Source organism: Acanthopagrus latus, chromosome 21, assembly GCF_904848185.1.
Source record: "Acanthopagrus latus isolate v.2019 chromosome 21, fAcaLat1.1, whole genome shotgun sequence".
Classification (NCBI taxonomy): domain Eukaryota; kingdom Metazoa; phylum Chordata; class Actinopteri; order Spariformes; family Sparidae; genus Acanthopagrus; species Acanthopagrus latus.
In genome coordinates, this window is record NC_051059.1 from 15,377,592 (window position 1) to 15,394,553 (window position 16,962).

The 16,962-nt window shown below is 39.6% G+C and overlaps 1 protein-coding gene across 2 annotated transcripts in view; it reads right to left on the reverse strand.

The window, feature by feature from the left end:
- Window positions 1-7,534, reverse strand: part of LOC119011518 (vasoactive intestinal polypeptide receptor 1-like) — a 37,112-nt gene extending 29,578 nt beyond the window's left edge. For both annotated transcript variants that reach the window (XR_005072209.1, XM_037084708.1), the window contains exons 1-2: window positions 7,271-7,534; window positions 6,345-6,453 (exon numbers count right to left, since the gene is read on the reverse strand). Coding sequence is in view for 1 of the 2 variants with exons in the window: in XM_037084708.1 (XP_036940603.1) it covers window positions 6,345-6,453; window positions 7,271-7,375 (214 nt within the window). In the remaining variant the exon portion in view is untranslated. The remainder of the gene's footprint in view (window positions 1-6,344; window positions 6,454-7,270) is intronic.
- Window positions 7,535-16,962: the final 9,428 nt, after the last annotated feature.

A 16,962-nucleotide genomic window follows, 5' to 3' on the forward strand; every position in this document is an offset into this window, starting at 1 on the left:
GAACATCTTTTTAAGCATGTTGCATGTAGGAGGATCATCTTCAGGTTTACCCACATCCGTTTAATCCTAATCGAAATCCTAATAGGAAAAGCGAAGCATCTACTCAACAGAGGGAACCGCTTCCAAATACTATTTCAATTTTTACGGTGGAGATTTTGACACATTTACGGTCGCTTCAGTGGGTGGAGGAGAGAGTTGTCGCACACTGACATGAAGGGACGCGCTGACAGAACGTGGGCTCGTATAGATAATGAATGTGGGCGTTTTGAAGTCAACGTCTGTGTGTTGCCTTTAATTTTAAGGACAAAGCTGGTACTTCTGGATAAATGTCTCCCAGTTTGGTGCTCAACAAAAGCAATATTACAAAGTACATCACGAGGATGGTTTCGTTCTGTCTCACGTTGGTGGCGAATGGCAGCAAAATGCAGATTTAACATCTACTCTGGCAGAAATTAAATCCGACATGATGATCATGATGATTTAGCTTATCAATAATGTTGGTCTGTTGATCAGTCAGCTGGTCAGTCCAACACATTCGTCAAGACTGTTGCGACTATTGGATGGATTTTTATTAAATTTGCAGCACACAAGAGGACGACTTGTATTAAACTCTTTATCCATCGCTCATTATAATTTGCCCTTTACTTTAATTAACGACAAAACACCCTCAAACCAAGTGACATTCCCATCAGCCTCGACTGTATTTTATGGTACTCAGCCAATGTTAGCATGGCAACATGCTAAACTAATGTGGTTAACATGGCAAAGACTAAAACATCCTGTATACTCCATCGGAAGAGCTTGATGGATGGTTGGACAGCTTTGAAAACCCCTCCCTCTCGCACCTTTCCAAAGTTTACAGTTAAATTTCTGTAAATACCCAAAAAACTCGACAATTAAATATTCAGAGACGATTGCAAAAACACAAATCCTTCTGCTAGAACAGCACCACGGACAGCTGCATGGATTCATCGCAGCATAGTTAGGCTACATTCAGACGCTGCAGGGTGGAGCAGGTGCGGGAGTGTCATGTGTTGTTAGCCCCTCCGCTGATTGGTGTGCTAATAGGAGAAGCTGCTACGTTGTTATGCTACATGCTGGTCCTATTACTGTTCATTTGTCCACATCGACGGATTAGAAATAACAGTAAATAACCAGGACACAAGGCGGATCATCACCGTGTGTTTTAAAAAATTAATTATTTAACACTTTTGGCTTCAGACATCTTCCTAGAAAATTACTTCTTCTCTTGTATAACCAGACCTGTAGCGTTGACATTGTGTACGCATGCTAGCGTGCTGATGTTAGCAGCCTGTCAGAGCTGCCAGTGCAGCTTCAGGCTCCATGTCTTGTTTCCTATTTTTGCGTTTTGCTCTGAAAATGCTACCTTCGACATTTTGGTACCAGCCAGGTCCTTTGTACTGTAGCTGAGCCTGAGTTTCTATCTAGGTTGTTTTCTACAAGATGTTAGTTGGACTGCTCTTACAGATCAGTTTACTTCAAAGTGCGAATGAAAGCCAAGCAGTGGAATAATATTCCCATGAGAGAGTTCCCGCTCTGAGATGTTGAAATTCAGATCTCTGGATTTGAGTCATACAGACACTGAGAGTGATGTGACAACTGTGATGCGCTGATTATGAAAGGATTTCATTTTTAGCCCCAGTTTAGAGTCACTACAGAAAGAGGCACAATCATATGATCTACAGTACGTTAAAAGAAAAATTTGTCCCCATTCATCCGTGTCACAAAAGTCACTCCACAATTATGGAAACTTATACTGTTCGCTGGGACAGACATCTTTGTGTTGAGGCTTAATAACAGGGGGGGTACTTTAAACTACCATGTGGAGAAAACCATTATTTTGTGATTCCTGTCTGTCATTTCCAGAGATTGATGATTAATTTCAAACATTTTCTTTTAGATTAATTAAAAGTTTTTGTCACCCGCTGAGCAATGCTCTGTTCTCAGGCTCTATGGGAGGTTATACACTTTGCCAGTTGAATGTTCAGCTCACTTAGGATTAATAATGTCATTTAAATTATTTTGGACGCCGAGTGAGTGCTTCCTGAGGGAGGAACTGGACGACTTTTTTATTTCTTACCAGAACGAAAGAAAGTGCGTGAGGAGAACCTGCTTTGCAGAAACTACTTACATAAAAAAAAAACACCTGTTCAGTTTGGTAAAAATCATAAAAACCTTCAGAATCAAATTTCTAAACATTTTCCAAAATGTAATCAGTCAGTCAATACATCAGTTTGTCAGTCAAAGAAGGTTGATCAGCACAGTAACACTATAGTGTAAGAAGCAGTATAAAACATGTAATAAATGGTTTATAATACATCATAATGCAATTGAACATGAATATAGGGTATTTTTTGTTTGTTTGTTTGTTTGTTTGTTTCTGCAGTTGTCAACACCTTTAACTCTGAATGATGATGTAAGTCAGTTGATAAACACAGAATATATCCATATATCAGCTTATAACTGCATTAAAATGTGTTATACACTATTTAAATGTGTGTGTACTTCTAAAAAATGACACTTCAAAGTGTTTTTTTTTTATGTAGTAAAGTAAAGTCTGACCATTAGCATCAATTTAAATACTGGATCAGTTAGTTGTTTAACTTACATATAATCTGCTCTGTGAAGCTATACTTTTAGGCAAAATATATTTTTTTTTTCATCCAGCGGTTGTCCTAATGTCCAAAAAATAAATAAAAACCCACACTTGTATCGCAGGAAATATAAAACGTTTTACACAAGATTAAGAGTCTACAGCTGTGCTGCACCTGAGGCTAACACGCTTACAATGACAAGGGCACCATGCTGATAATCAGCAGGTATAAAGTAACGTTTACTGTGATCATCACCTTCGTGTAGCACGTTAGCATGTTAATGTTCGCTAATTAGCACTAAACACAAAGTACAGGCGAGGAGAGTATAATCAAAGTACAGGGCAAATTAAACATTAGCTTAATGATGGAGCGAGATGAAAAGTCATGGGGACACTACAGTCGGAGGGATTAACCCACTGGGCACCATGACCATCTGTACCAATCCATCCGACAGTTGTGGAGTTATGTTATATAATCGCTTTCATCTGCTTGGCTGAAAATGACAAATATTTTGCTATTCCAGGTTCTCAATCAGAGGGGTTTTTGCCTTTCTCCATTTTATACTATTTTAACTGAATAGCTTTGTGTTTGGGATTGTTGTTTAGACAAAATGAACTGTATGAAGACGTCACCTAGGCCCCTCAGAACTCCTGACACTCTGTCACTATTTATATTACACACTAAACTATTAAGCAAGACGATTCTCAACAGTAGCTGGCTGATTTTTGGCTGCTAGCCAAACGTTTCACAGCATCCTATGACGTCTGCATGGGCCCATTACCTCCAGGTGTCAGTCAATGACGACACTGATGATTATCTCACAAAGGTGAGACTTAAACTCTGCATGACTCCCCACCTCGACACGATTACAAATCTCCTGCATGGCTGGAAGCACACTGATGGACGCAGAAACACACCTCCTGCGACAGTGAAATCCATCAGCCGACTTTCATCTACGTAATGAGCAGCGGATAACAACAACACCTAAGTGTTGTGTCGCTCCTGTGTTCAGAGTCATTGGGGGTAATTAAGATCAAATTAGTCTGAAAATGGTAAAGTTCATCATTCTCACGGGGGGGAGGAGAGTTGTCAGAGTGATGTTATTCTGGGGCCGTTTCTGATGACGTGGAGAAGAGCTCGGCTTTCGTGGCGCAGCGCATCACAGTGACATGCAGCGCAGCCCTCTGGGAGACGCCGGCTTCATTAGTATATAATGAAGTCAACAAGTCAGATTGGAAGGACAAGCAGGTGAACCCTCACCAGGGGGAAGCACAGGTGTCAGAGTGGGTATTAGATCAGTCTAATAGCCTACATGGTGTAATAACACTTGGTCCGCGCTCACAACAGATTTCAGCCATTCTCTGCCAGCTCAATCTTTTCAAAATAAGACAAGAAGCTTTAATGATTCCACGAGCCGAAGTGGGAAATCAAACAGTTTTGAATTCCCTTTTTCACCTTAAGTGTAAGGGTCAGAAGGTCACATGAGGGGCAGTGCTCTCTGCCTGGGGTATTGACAGGATATAATATAGTATGACATTTACTGTCTCAAAGGGTCGCAGTCCTGGGGAAGGCATGACCGTCACAAACATCTGGGAGTCATTGTTTGGGGAAGAAATGATTAACAACTGTTGTAAAAGTATTTAACCCCTACTCTGTTGTATTTATGTCGGTAACATTTGGAAGACTGGAGAGAACATTTCAGGTCTTCGCTCCACGCCGTGTGTATTAAAGAGATCTCATTCATCATACTGAGTCTAAGACTCTTCGGAGAATTAGCAGCCCTCTACCTCAACAAGGTCAATTGTCCCTTACAGGAATTAAAGGGGTGTCGCACCGCTGTTCTGCTGCTGGGAGTGAAATTACTGCATCTTTAACCCATCGACTGACACGAGCAGAAATATTCAGGATGTTGAATCAGTATTCAGGTCTACTGGCAACAGACAACTCTGTTTTTGCTGATCTTATCCTTCTGAAGTTAATGCTGATTGCGCAGTGTGATGTCTGAAGACCATCCACATATAGATTGGTTCCCTATAAACCTCACTTTCACTGTAATGTTTGGCCTTCAGAGCGCGATATTTACCAGACAAATAAATGTTGCATTATGTCTGTCACTGCGCAACCAAAACAGGAAGGAAGGAAGCTGAAGTTGTTTTCCTCGACTAGCAACAGGTAACGGTGGAACACCTGGAGTAACTGTGAGAACTAGACTGGAAAAAGAAGGACCACCACGCTGATGGAGGGAGGCAAAGGAGATGAAGACGGTGAGTGATTGATACCGACGAGCAATCACTTCACGGGAAAGCGCTCCAGTGTTGTGTCAAAGTCTGTTTCTATGCTGAAATGTGTTCCCCTTTACCACCGGGACTAGAAAACAGCATTCCTTCCACTAGATCTCACAAAATCTCTCTTTTCATCATGCAGATATCAGGTTTGTCTTTGAAATTGGGATTCTTATGGTTGTTTTTTTCGCTTTGGACAGTAGCCGGGCCATCAGCGGTAGCCAGGTCTTTGCGACGGCCTCGCCCGTTTCTCATGTAAGACCATGTCATGACAAATGTGACGTGTTGCATCTGTTTTTGTCTCTCACTGTCTCTTTATGTGCATCAAGTCTGTTCCGCTGCTATTTCTATTAAAGGCAGTTAACCTTTTACCACCCACTGATCCACCTCCAGCCGACTGCCACTGTTTCTATAACTTTCCTTAGTTACATGAATATCGACACCTAATACACTGTATATATCTAAAGATTTACACTTCTGTGTTGTTGGTCATCATGGTCATTTAAAAGGGCTGAAATTAAACAGTTCTTTCTTGAAAATTGATCTGCAGCTGCTTTGATTTCCAGTTGACAATCAAGATATTCTATTCTATTCTATTCATCTTTTTAGACATTTATCTGGCAAAAATGTCAAACACTCTGCAGTTCCAGCTTCTGAAACGTAAGAATTTGCTGCTTTTGCTTTGACATGCATGATAGTTAAAGGTGATGTTTGTAAGAAACATTTAGTTTTGAGGTGTAACACAATAAACACATAGTGTCATTATTCAACTTTCTTTACAAGCAGCACCTTTAAGTGAATATCTGATGAGTGTGGACTATTGTGAGGACGAAACAAAGCGATTCGAAGGCATCAACCTGGGCTCTGAGACAATTTGACAGACCTTTTTTCTCTATACTGTGACACTTTAAAACAAATCGACTTATTACTAATACATACAAACACTGAAACACAACTGAAACCTGGGAACTATGGCATTTTGTGTGACTCCAAATTAAACAATTGTAATTTAAGCACTTTCTATAAAGTCAAAGACAAACATTTTCACTGTATTCTAACCGCTGTCTGTGAGGTCACGTGAGTTTTTACGGCATGTATTACACCTAATATCTTGTGTGTGTGTGTGTGTGTGTGTGTGTGTGTGTGTGTGTGTGTGTGTGTGTCTGTGCGTGCGTGCGTGCGCTCTTCAGCTGAGCTACAAAAGCATACCACAGAGGACAACCAAACATCTAAGAGGCAAATCAAACTCTCCAAAACATCCCACATGAAGTTCATCCTGATTGATTTCTGCCTTTCTGTTTCTTTTCCTCCTTTTTTACCAATTGCTTTTTCTTTTTTCTTTTTTTCTTTTCTTTTTTTTTTTTCTTTAGTTGAGCCCACATGCCTGTCTATTAAAAACCTCTCGCAGTGCGCCTCCCAATAACACAAAGCAGCAACATGAACGCACCGCTGTGGTCGCTCTGGTTCTGCGCCTCGCTCCTCCTCGCCTGGCTGCAGACCTCCCGAGCCCTCCGGTGCTGAGCGATGATGTCGCAGTCCGGGTGAATCGCCTTGACCTGTGAACACGAGGGGAACTTTAGTTATCTCCAAAGAGAAGCAGACACGCGGGCACGCAAACAATCCAACGCTGGCGGCTGGTTGCTGGGAGGACGCACATCAGGCATGAGCGGACACACCTCTTTGGATAGATCGCTTCTTCCCCCCCTTCTTTTTTTTTTTTGTGCGTCGACGAGGAGTCCACTTCTGTTATGAAATCCTCTCCGATGTTAGAGAAAAAAGTGCCCAATGCTCATTTTTAATCTATCTGTTAATTAAAACTCGCTGGGTTGAGATTTTGCCCTCAGAATAACATTCACGACAAACAATTAAAGTCAATTCTTTTCCCCTCATGCTTTGCGCAAATTCATGCTCAAACCTTGCAGACTATATAAGACACCATCTGCACCGGTCACACATCGTCTTTTTTTAAATTCTTTTTTTCTTATTTCTTACCCTCCCTGCTTATTTTATCGCTCGCGCAGGTCGCGAGCCCTGATAACCGCTAATTAACGCCAGCAGCTTAATGAGAACATTTGCTGCCCAAGTGCAGCGTTTGCTCCGAGGGGCCAGAGGAGGACAGAGCATAATAATGGTATTAGCATTGCAATAAAAATGTCATTAGGCTGCAATTAAGTCAAACGCCTCCCAATTAGGGGGTTTATTCGCGTGTAAAGCGCTGCAGCAGAAGGGTCAACTTCAGCTGCACTTTGAGCTGCTTTGAATCAGTTGGTCGAGGATAAACCCGAGAGGAAGACTACATGATAAAAAAAAAAAAATTAAAAATTAAACAAAGCATGGAATGAAACAAACAAACAAACAAAAAAAACCACTTACTCTGTGCCACAGATGAAGATAAAGGATGAGGAGAACGAATTTCTCCTGTCCTCCTTTGCGACACATTTCCATCCGCTTATCTGTCTTCTTCGCTGTATCCTTCATCGAAGGGTGACGGTGGTGGGGATGGTGCGCGCAAAATCCAGGATGTTTTGTTCCTCTGCGCGTCTTTGACACTCACTTCTTCTCTACAGCCTCGGCATGAAAATGTCAACGTGAAAATAGATGGATCCTGGCGCTCCCTGCGAGCTGCAAACTTGAAGAAGAAGAGCTGCTGTCGCACATCTGCTCTCTCTCCCTCCCTCTCCCTCTCTCTCTCTCTCTCTCTCTCCCTCACACACACGCACACACACACACACACACACACACACACACAGCGTAAAATCAGGTGAATGGATGTCTCCATTGAGTGTGACGACAATGGGGACGCGTGACAAACAGCCAATGGCCTAATTTCCAGTCACAAAATGTGGGCATATATGTCTCCAAAAAAAAGGACCCTTATTATGTTTTTGCTGCCTGATGTGCCACCAGTTTAATATTAAACAAAACATGTGTGCATCAGTGACAACATTTAAAGGTTGAAGTAGTAGTAACATTCTGAGTGGCTGGTCAGGCTCAGCACACTCCTGTGTACATCCCCAAATTCCAGAAATGAGCCAAAAACTGTATAAACACAGTGGTTGAGATTTCTCCTATGAGTCGACGCTTACAGACTAAAAAGTAGTGTGGATGAGGGGACAGTGCTCTGGGATCTTTCATAGACTACTATAAAGATTGATTGGAACTCATTACAGATTCTCCAGTCAAAGTGTCAAACTTTTCCTTTATGTACTGAGCTTTGTAACCTCCACATGTTCCTTTTCATGATTTTTAGTTTCTCGTGCTTATTTTTCACTATGTTTTTCTTTTCTATTTCCCACGTTCAACATGGTCTGTGCCACGATCCCAGATTGTGAGGAGATGCGTGAACGCCTGGACCACTTGTTTTTTTTTTTTTGTGCTATAAAAGATTGGCAAAATTGAAAATTCAATACAAATGGAAATAACAAAAAGTATTTTTACAAAGCATCTGTCGCTCATAATCACCAGTGGGAAGAGCTTATTCACATACTGTACTGATTTCCACGTGCAGCCACGTTTGAATTCGCCTGCAACACATTTCAAAGGCTCGCTTTTTACTCAAACGCGTTTGTCTGCGAACTGATTTGCGCGTCAAGCCGTAAAAGTTTCCCCTCCGGACCTGTTTTCAAAAGTTTGATTATTTTTTGCTTAAAATCCATGAAATTACATCTGCTCCATGTCCCTAATTAAATTATCCTGAAGCCGGGATTATGCAAATGTGTGTAATTTCGAAACTACATCACCAGTCCATCTGAGGCTGTTCAGCCCCGGCATCAACATACGTCCAGAGTGATCCCAACACAAGCTTTAAGTACAGGTCACATCCAGGACACAGGATCACTCAGACCGCACTCTTTTAGTTGTGTCCTGAGCCACACTGAAGGACCGTCGACTCAACTGATGTCCTCTGCCAAACAACAAGCAGAATGGATTACTGTCTGATTTCCATGTGGTTCACTGAAATGCAAATTGCAGTTGTTGGTCTCTTGTTTGTGAACACACATGCCGTTTCAACAAAGTATTGATCTTCTAACTGCAACATCATAGAGTCCCGAACAAAAAGCCAGATTTTCAGAGTTGGTACATCATGAGAAAACCTAAGCTTTTGCGAAAACAGCTGCAATAAATTTAAATTAGTACACTGCTGGATTTCATGTTTGTCGTGGCATTGCTGTAGCGGCATCTATTCTGCTAACATTTAGTAGCTTTTTGAAAACACAGTTTAACTGATTTCACATTTACAGTAATATTTGAAAGAAGACAATGTTTTATTGACAGTAAATGTGTCATTTCAAAAATATGTTAAGCAATTTCACCAATATAGGCTACTTCTTTGACGCCCATGGTGAATGTCCCCAGGCTCCCTTTAAATAATCATCACTTCTTCTGAGTTGCTGAGTTATGAGAAATTGTAAACTTAGACAATCAAATAAGACCATTAGCTTTGATACTTCCCTTCTTTTTCTTATGTGATAGTCAGTTTTAGGGTTGAAACTTTGGACAAAGCGAACCATGATGTCACTTTGTGCTCAGTGACATCAGTCCGTGGACAAAATAGCCTCATGCACTTCATATAGAGGCCTTGTGTCAAAATCTAGTTCCAAGAGTTTTACTATTTCTCATTGTGTTGTTTATAATGTGTTCACATGAAGCAAAGTTATGTTAATTCATGACACCACAAACTGCCACATGTTAAGTTTTATTCTACCATGAAAGTACTGACTGCACTAAACTTTGATAGGTAAAGATGCCGAACAGCAAATTATTTTTTTAAAGGTAAACTTCAAATGAATTGTAATTTCGTTTGGCAAGGTTTCCCCGATAGGATATCATCCTAAAGGTTGGTCAGGCTTTATTACAATTTGGCCTGTGATTGCTTTACATGATGAAAGATCAACAAAGAGAAGTAAAAGATCCGAAGCTAGATGAGTATTTGATCAAAGTTTTAACTCATGATTTCGTTCTTAATATTTGTAGTGTCCCTGGGTCAAAATCCAAATTCAAAACCATAATGATCCGAGGTGTTAAGCCAAAGTCCTACTTTGATTTATGTTTAATCAAATTAGCACAGCAAACCTATATGGCTATGTGCAATTCCAGCATGCTGCTTATTTTCGCCGAATGGAACAATTGTACAAGCTGGAACAACGTGGTGGAAAAGTCCTCTGAATAAGAAGATGAATGAAAGAAAATATTACATTTTCGAAGCGAAATCATAGAGCCACACAAAGAGCAAAGTCAAATGGGGCGAATCCCTAACATCCATCTATTTCAAAAGTCAGTCATTCAATAATAATCATAAAGACTTAATGATAAGTGAGGCAGCACTGTAGGGATTTAGATGAGGATGCTTCTGAAATAGAAATAGGAATATTTTTATATTATAATTTTAATTTTAAATGTGAAGGATTGATGGTAACGAGAAAGCAACTGTCAACATTTGGATGCTAATCAGTTGTCAACCTTACAATTATCTTCTTTAATGACAGTCATTAGAGCCTACAGTGGCGTTAGCTTACTTTAATGGACCGGCTGCCAGACACAGTGGGAGAAGTATTCAAAAGTACCTCCAGCACCCAAATATCCACTTACCTCTACCACAAACTATACTTCTATACTTCTCAGTTTCTAGCTGCAATTATTCACTTGTGGTGGTTGAATCTACAGAAATGCATCATATTCTTTAACATCATCATACATTTATAGCATGACTATTTTCTGAGAACCACTCAGATCACTTAAAATCCACTTTTCATGAACTCATAGTCTGTTTTCTTAATCCAATTGGAAGTTTATATAGTTTATATAGCTCAGGAAGACTTAATCTTTTAGTTTGAGGGCTGCTGTGGCTCAGACAGTAGAGAGGGTGGTGTACTGAAAGTTCAGTAGTTTGATCCCCTGTTTATCCCCAAGTTTAGGTGTCCTTGAGCAAGACGCTGAACCCCAAATTCCTCCCACTGGCTCCTTATTATTATGAAATGTCATTTCAACAATATAAGCAAAAATTAGATAATTTAAAATCAAATGTATTTTATCTGCAATTGATTTTAAAAAAAATACATTCTGATTATTGGGGGAAAAAAAGCTAAATATCAGATCTGATAGATAATCAAAACATATCTATATGTGTGAGGACTGAGAGGAGGGCAGTGGGTGTGGCATCATCTGTGGATCTGTTGGCTCTAAATGCATACTGGTGAGTGTCCAGGTTTGCAGGGATCAGAAAACCAGAAATCAGAAAACGTACCATTTTTAGGCAAGCTGTGGTGGTGTAAAAAGAATCTGGTAAATAATATAAAATAAATTGTAATACTTGAGTAAAGCACTTTGAATTTGTACTTACATGCAGAGCTTGAGTACATGTATTCAGTTACAGCTTGTTTGGAAAGGACAGGTTTTGTTTTCTTTGCCCGAGGAGATAGCCTGTCTGTTGTCAGTGATAGGTTGTTAAAAAACACAGATGATGCAGTGGCTCAAAGGCACATGGGGTGGGGTATGACTAGAAGGACAGTGGTTAAAATCTCCTGAATATATTTCCATGCTGCTCCCTGGGAGCAGGTTTATGGATAGCTTTTTACAAACGGGGCTACATGAGGCAGTTTGAGGCCAGTGCTAATAGAGCAAACGCCCTCCCTACAGAATAGGTTCCCAAGAACAAGAACACATGATTTAACCTTCAACAACTCATCTGGAGCTACTTTGTGATTCAACAAAGAACATTTGAAACTGGAACATTTAACATCAGGTGTTCAACAGAAGTGCCTCACTTTCCTAGTGTGTATCTGCATCCCAGTGGCTTCAAAAATCATTAAAAAGAAACCTGTTGGTATATAGTGTAGCATGTTATCAGGTTTGGGTAATAACTGTATCTTCCCATTAAGCTGATCCTAAAACACTGTGACCCGTTCACAAACACACATTAACAAATGATTTGTGTGATGTTCCTGATGCCCGTTGGCTAATGGTTAATTTTCAAACAACCAATATGTTTGCATTTAAACAAGGCCTTGCATTTCCTGTTTGATCACTGGTTTCAATTTCAAACACTGTGGAGCTGGGACACCTATCTCACTATCAACAGTAAAGGTGCTGTTTAGAGTAGAAACAGCAAAGTGTTTGATATCTGCAAGAGGTAATGTGTGCTATTCAAGCTTGTGCTTTCACAAGCTAGAGTCAATTGTACTGTAAACACGTCAAAACTGAGGCTGGGAAAAACCCAGGTTTGCATTTTTTGTCTTAATATCTATGTGGGCAGCTATATGTGTGTAGTCTCTGAGTCCAATAAATATTGTTTTCTGTTGTATTCTCTTGTATCACACCATGTTATTGATTTATCTACTGATTGTTTGATTCCTCTTCTGATTCACCACGTGGTCTATAGAATGTCAGGAAAAGCTACAGTGGCCCTGAGGGCAAAAACTCAACAAAGTTTCAGAAAACACAACATTTCATACAAGAAAAATGCTTGCGCTTGCTTGTTTACAATGTTGGGTTTTCTAAAGTGTGTTGGTGTGTTTGGTGAAATGTTGTGTTTTGTGAAGTACTGTTGTGTCCTGTGAAATGTTTTTGTGTTTCGTGTGGTGCTGTGTTATTCATATCTGAAAAGCTGAAACCATTGAATGTCTGCTCTAAAAATGACTTGAATATTACAGTACAGTGTTGCGGATTGATTTAACAATCCTGATGAACAAATGGTTAATGTACTTATTGTTTCAAATCTAACCATAAAAGATAAATCTCATTCCTATACCAAAGAATAAAATGAATGCATTTAGTATGCGGCTTCTTCTGAATCTGCACAGTTGGAAGCCTTTATTGTGTCCAGTAAACAGCACAAAGAAGCCTTTGTTAACCAACCCGCACTAAACTGTAATATTTTACATGATGAAAGACTAACAAAGGGAACAGAGAGGCAGAGGATCTCGAGCCAGGGAGTCCACGTTTCTATTTGCTCACAGGTTTTTTTCATTCATGATTTACTGTATGGAGAAAATATCTCCTCTCAGTGAAAATAATTGGGTCAACATAAACACAGAAGCACAAAAACACAGAACTGGATTAACTTTGCCCAGGTCTCAGGGGTAGACAGGAGGTAGAAATGACCCTGTTACAGTGTTAGTTTTAAACTTACTGTTGGGTAATTTACTTGAAATAAGATACAGTATAATTGAAACACGGACCAATAATGAGACAAATAGCAGCAAGAAACCCAGACTGTCATTTTGTGTTCATGTTTTGGTTGTTTTTGTGTCCCTTTGCAGTCGTTTTGCATCTCTTTGAGGTTGTTTCACATTTCTCCTTAGTACTTCTTCTCGTTCCTTTAGGCCTGCTTAGCCATATTTTGCATCTCTTTGTAGTTGTTTTGTGTCTATTTGTTTTATTTTCTGTGTTTATTTGAGGTTGTTTTACATTTCTTTGTTACACTTTTGTATCTTTTTGTATGTTTCTGGCCTGTTTGTGGCAGTCTTCAGTCTCCATGTGTTCATTTACCATCTCTTTGAGACTGTTTCGTGTCTCTTTGTAGTACATTTACGTCACTTGACACATTATAGTGGATGTGTTTTGTGAAATGTTGTTGTGTTTTGTTTAATGTTGTGTTTTGTGAAATGTTGGGCTGTCTGAAATGTTGCTGTGTTTTGTAAAATGTGAAACTGACCTGAGATTTTCAACATGGCTGCTGCGTGGTTCAAGGGTTTGTTTGGACTACAAAGATGCCGCTAATAAGTTATTTCATAGATGCTTTACCAGTTCTGCTAGCATTGTCAAATATAGCCACCATAGCCATGTGCGCACCAGAGCCGATCACTGCAGAGCTCACTTCCACGACATACCTTAAGAAACAAGCGGATTCATACCTGCAGCGGCAGGATTTTGCCGGTGGTGCGGTCCCATTCTGTGCATCTAAACTGGCTGCTGTGGATTAATTAGACTAAACAAGTCCGGACTGAGTCCGTTCGGGTCTGAGCAGATCCAGATACGCGAGGACAACAAACTGGAATCGGAATCTGTGGATGTTTGTATGTCCGCCATGCTTATTTGTAAACATTGCCGTCACCTTTGTGTCTGGTGCAGGACGAAATGGTAAACCAGGCTTTTGTCACGTAAGTGTCCGCAAGCAGCAAGTACTCACTGGCAAGAAAACACGTTCCTATTGGAGGAAAAAGTCACCACACCAACCAATCACAAAATTATATGGCAAACCACGTGATTTGGCTGCTGGGGGACAGGGGAAGCTGTGGGAGGGACGGAGGCAGAAGACTGACAGCAGCAGTGACGGTGACAGAGACAGCGGTAGAGATAGAGACCTGAGCCTGAGGCATTGCCTGTATTTAAATGTAAATGGTTACATATAACTTTGTAAATGTCAAACACCTATGCACAAATTTAGCAAACAACAATTTATATTTGCATTCTAAGTAATAAAAATGGTTTGTTAAACATATTTGTGGTTTTAAAAAATCTAACCTTTTCCTACTCGAATTTTATGTTTTTTGTGATTTTAGGTCCATAGTGTTAATATAGTATGTCAAAATGACAAAATAACTGTACAGTCACACATGTGAGGTTGTGCTGAAATTAGTGACACCAAGCAAGGCAAGGTAAAATAGTTTTTCAGGTGAAATATAATGGTAAAATCAAAAGAAGTCAAAAAACGTCCCACCTTCAGTTCAAACACAGCCTCATTTGGCCATCCATGAAAAAGCTACTTAACCTCCCACTTTTCTATAGGAGTACATACTTCCTACGGGCAATGCACTAGTTTGTTGTAATTTCTGTATCTATTTGAGGTTGTTTCATGTCTCCTTGTTCCACTTTTGTGTCTCTGTATATTTCTGGCCTGTTTGTGGAAGTCTCGTGTCTCCATGTGTTCATTTAACATCCCTTTGAGGCTGTTTCATGTGTCCCTGGTGGTGCTTTTGCGTCACTTGACACATTATGGTGGCTGTTTTGTGTCTTTTTGTGGTCTTTTTTGTCTCTTTTTCGTGGTTCTTGAGAAGCTTTTAGATTGCATGGTTATGTTTTGGGCTTTTAGGCTTTTATTGACTTTCTTTTTATCATTATTTTGTGTTTTGTACTCTCTTAATGTCTAATTCTCTTACTAATGTTCTACCTATCGAGGGACTATGGGATGGAAAATAGTTATTTGTCAGAGCCTGGTGCATCACATCTCTCCAAATCTTCTTTGCATTGTCCTTGTTAAAAAAAGATATCTTTGCTGTGTGTTTAGCCATCCATTCAACTCCCTCCTCCTGACTTGATTCTTTTTTTTTTTTTTTTTCATTCTCCTTTTTTTTCTTCCTTAAGCCATAGCCTGAAAGCTCAGGCCAGGCCATGTCAGTGCTACAGGACAAAAACCTAGTCCATGCCTTGCTTGAGGCCTTGTTTTTAAGAGGAATGTCACCCAATTTCAGAAATCGCATGTATTATTCCTGAGTCTCAGACACAGGTCAGGCAATACTCTACTTGTTAATATGTTCCTTTTTCCTCTAAAACCTGAGGCTAAAGAGCTCACCATTAAATTTTGATGTCAGGGTAAAAACTGTGGCTCTGCTATGTGTAAAAATGAATGACTGTGTGTGTGTGTGTGTCAGCTCTTTCAGACAAATTATGTTAAATGTAACTGTTTTTTAACTGTTTGTGAAGCTCGAATGTGAATTTATTTGATTTGACAGCTCCACGAAGTGAGCATCTCATCTAGTCAGTGGAGCAGATGCTAATTTTACAGCCTAAAGACTTCAGGAATTCAAAGTGTGTCCCCCTTTGGAAAGAGTACCTATTAGGCTGCATGTATCTTTCATCCTGAGATAAATAATGTTATATCAAAGGATTTCAGATCATTTATTGTGACTGACAGATGTGTACTTACGGTATATTTGTGCAGGCGGCTTGAGACTCAAGGGGCTCCATAAATCAATGGTAGAAGTCTAATGCTGACATTAAATGTTATGCCTTTGTGATTTGTTTCACTTCACTCAAAGACTGTGCCATAATCTTGTAACAGGAAGTTAGCTGAAGCAGGCTTTCAGACTTCTGTCAGAATTCTGAAGCTCTCAGGAGTCAAAAGTAACTTATCTATCTCTGTATCGCAGGAAAGATTTAAAAGCTCATGACAGGAAGTTTCAAATCTCTATCTATCATGCTTTCTTTGAGGTTTTCACATTGGAGATATACATTTATAACATTGTCACCATGTTCAATTATTTCAGTTTTGGTTGCTCAGAAAGCATTATATTATCTCTGATTTGGATCCAGTTCTGACTGACTCAATTTAAACCCCGTTGTTCTTGTGTAGAAAATGTCAACTTAGTCTATGTTTGTTACCCTAGATGAACAGAATTATAGCCCTGATAAAACTGTGGTAATTCTTGTGGCTGGTTGATGGCACATTTTTTCTACATATTGACACACTATGTTTTTGCACCCTTTCCTACTTTGCAGTGGGGCAATAATTTACCTCTTTATAAATAAACCCTAACCCCATCTTCATCCAAAACTTTCAGAAAAAAATGTCACAACAGATAGGTACCAGTGGACTCCAAGCGGCGTGAAACATCCTCCTAAACACCCCCTGGAGGAAAATTTCAGGAGGAACATTTTTTGCCCTGACTGACTGACCAACCTCTATTTAATTTATTTCATAAAATGTGTTTGTTTGTTTGTTTGTTTGCTACATACCTGTCCCAAATCATGTTAAATATACTCATTAAACCAGTCATTACATCTTTATCTTGACCCTACAATAAAGATCTTTAAAAAGTCTGGAATAGTGTGGAAATATAAACCTGTAAATATTATTATTGTTATTATTATTGTTATTGCTGCTGTTGTTATTGTTATTAATTAATCATAATTAATTAGGAATTGCGGTTGCTGTTCTTGTTGACAGTAAAGATATACCTAATTATGTCTGTGTTCTCTGTTCTATAGAAATATCATTAACAATACTCAGTAGTCTTGTATAGTGTCTCTATTTAAAGTCCGTTGAATTTAGCTCGTTTAGTCTGCCCTCTGCAGGACAATGGAATTAAAAAGATATTTGTTACCGTCACCTGATCTAAACTTAAACT